Raw genomic sequence first — 1,890 nt, 5'->3', positions numbered from 1 at the left:
GGATCTCTCTCCATTCCCTTCTCCTCCGATCGTAGCCGGTCCCGGCGCTGCAGCCCGTTCCGTACTCTCCAAGCTCCTGCCCCCAAGTCCTCTTGCCAGTCTCTCCACCCCAGCAGTACAACCTGGTATAAAACCCCAGTTCCTCTTCTGCACTGTCTGTTGTGCTCTGTGCTGTGTTTTGTGTTGTGTGAGCTTGTGCTGATCAGGTACGTCCCGGACGCTGAACGCCCTGGGGTCGGGATTCACAGAGCTCTGTGCTGCAGCGGGGATGCTTGAGACCACTGCTAGCTTTGGAAAAAAACCTGGGAAAAGCAAATTCCWAGCCCAGAACTCCCCAGAGATGCCYGTGCTCTGTGCTGGGGTCTGGGGGTGCCCCGTTGTGTCCACTGGGATCTTTTGGGAATGCTGGAGTCGCCCCTGCCTGCGTGGGACCCCGCGTGTCCCCACTGCCCGCTGAGCCCCCCCAGCTCGCATGTCCCCCTGTCCCGCTCTGGCTCTGTGGCTCATGTTTCAGTGCCTTTTTTTGGGGAGCAGGGAGAAGGGGCCTGTGTTTACCAGCAGAGCTGTGTCCTGCCTGCTGCTGTCCCCACTCCGTGCCATCCTCCTCCATCCTTCCCCTTCTCCCACTCCAGGCCGACGAGCTCAGCAGCCCCTTTGGGCAGATCAGCCTCAGCCGACAGGGCTCRACGGAAGCCCCAGATCCTTCTTCGGCGATGTTCCAGTCGTCCCTCATCTCCCAGCACCCTCAGCAGACAGGATTCATCATGGCAACCCCTGGGCAGCCCATTCCCACCTCCAGCTACTCGGCCTCGGGGCACACGGCCCCCACTCAGCAGGTGCTGCAGCCCCAGGGCTACATTCAGCCTCCCCAGCAAGTAAGAACACGAGGGCATGCCCACAGAGTCCACAGGGGCTTCTGGGGAGGGTGTTCCTCTTTTTCTGCTGCTTTTGGTGATGGATCCATCCAAAGGGTCCAAGTTTYGGGTCTCACACTCCCCTTTTAGGCACAGGATGATCCCCATGTCCCCCGAGCCCACGAGGCTTTTACCTGGGACCTTCCTGTCTCTCAGCGGTGGGGAGGGACAATGACTGGACTCAGGGTTGACACCTCTAAGCTCTCTTTGGGGTCCTGCAGGGCTTTATGACCTCTGGGATTGTCCCCTGAGCTGTGCTCTTGCACTACTGTGCTGGGAAAGGCTTGGATGAGGAGGCTGGGAGGCGCGGGAAGGGTTCCCCGAGGAGCCATCAGCTGGCCAGAGCCAAAACCCTGGGTGGTTCCCTTCAGCACAAGCCAGGCCAGGTGAGAGAGAAAACTGGTCCTGGGGGGGACCAGCTTTCTTGGTCCTGCTCCCTCCTGYGTTCTCACCCCTTCATTTTCTTGCCCCTGATAGATTCAGGTTTCTTACTACCCCCCCGGGCAGTACCCGAACTCCAGCCAGCAATACCGACCCCTCAGTCACCCAGTGGCCTACAGCTCCCAGCGCCCACAGCAGCTCCCCCAGCAGTCCCAGCAGCCAGGTAAGGGGGTGCAAAGGGGAAAACGGGGCAGCTTTGCCTTTCCTGATTCTTTTGTTGGCACTGTCTGGGGCCAGGTTGCTCTTCCTCAGCTCTCACTCTTTGCTGGGAATTTGGGAAGCCTCTGTCTGCACAGGCTGTCGAATGCTTCCCCTCCCTCTCCTCTCCTCTCAGCTTGCTGGAGCAGGGATGAGGTGGATTTAAGCYCCACTGAGGGGCTGTCAAGAGGATTTAAAGCCAGGAGCTTCCCTTGGGTGTGCTTAGGAAGCCTTTTTCCCTGCTCTTCAGCAAGATGTGGGGTCAGAGCAGGATCTGAGCCCCTAAATCCCAAATCTGGGGCTGTTTCCTGTGTCCAGCCAGGAAGCTGCTCCATTG

At 59.2% G+C, this 1,890-nt stretch overlaps 1 protein-coding gene across 1 annotated transcript in view; it reads left to right on the top strand.

Moving 5' to 3' along the window:
• R3HDM2 (R3H domain containing 2) overlaps nt 1-1,890 on the top strand; it is a 33,385-nt gene that overhangs the window by 24,382 nt on the left and 7,113 nt on the right. Inside the window, exons 14-16 of the mRNA XM_057383935.1 lie at nt 36-125; nt 633-875; nt 1,392-1,654. Of these exons, the coding sequence (XP_057239918.1) occupies nt 36-125; nt 633-875; nt 1,392-1,654 (596 nt within the window). The remainder of the gene's footprint in view (nt 1-35; nt 126-632; nt 876-1,391; nt 1,655-1,890) is intronic.

Source organism: Malurus melanocephalus, unplaced genomic scaffold, assembly GCF_030028575.1.
Source record: "Malurus melanocephalus ecotype Western Australia unplaced genomic scaffold, MMel_1.1 scaffold_670, whole genome shotgun sequence".
In the NCBI taxonomy this organism is placed as follows: Eukaryota; Metazoa; Chordata; class Aves; order Passeriformes; family Maluridae; genus Malurus; species Malurus melanocephalus.
The sequence above is the reverse complement of the archived record's forward strand: the minus strand, read 5'-3'. Positions and strand labels throughout refer to the sequence as shown.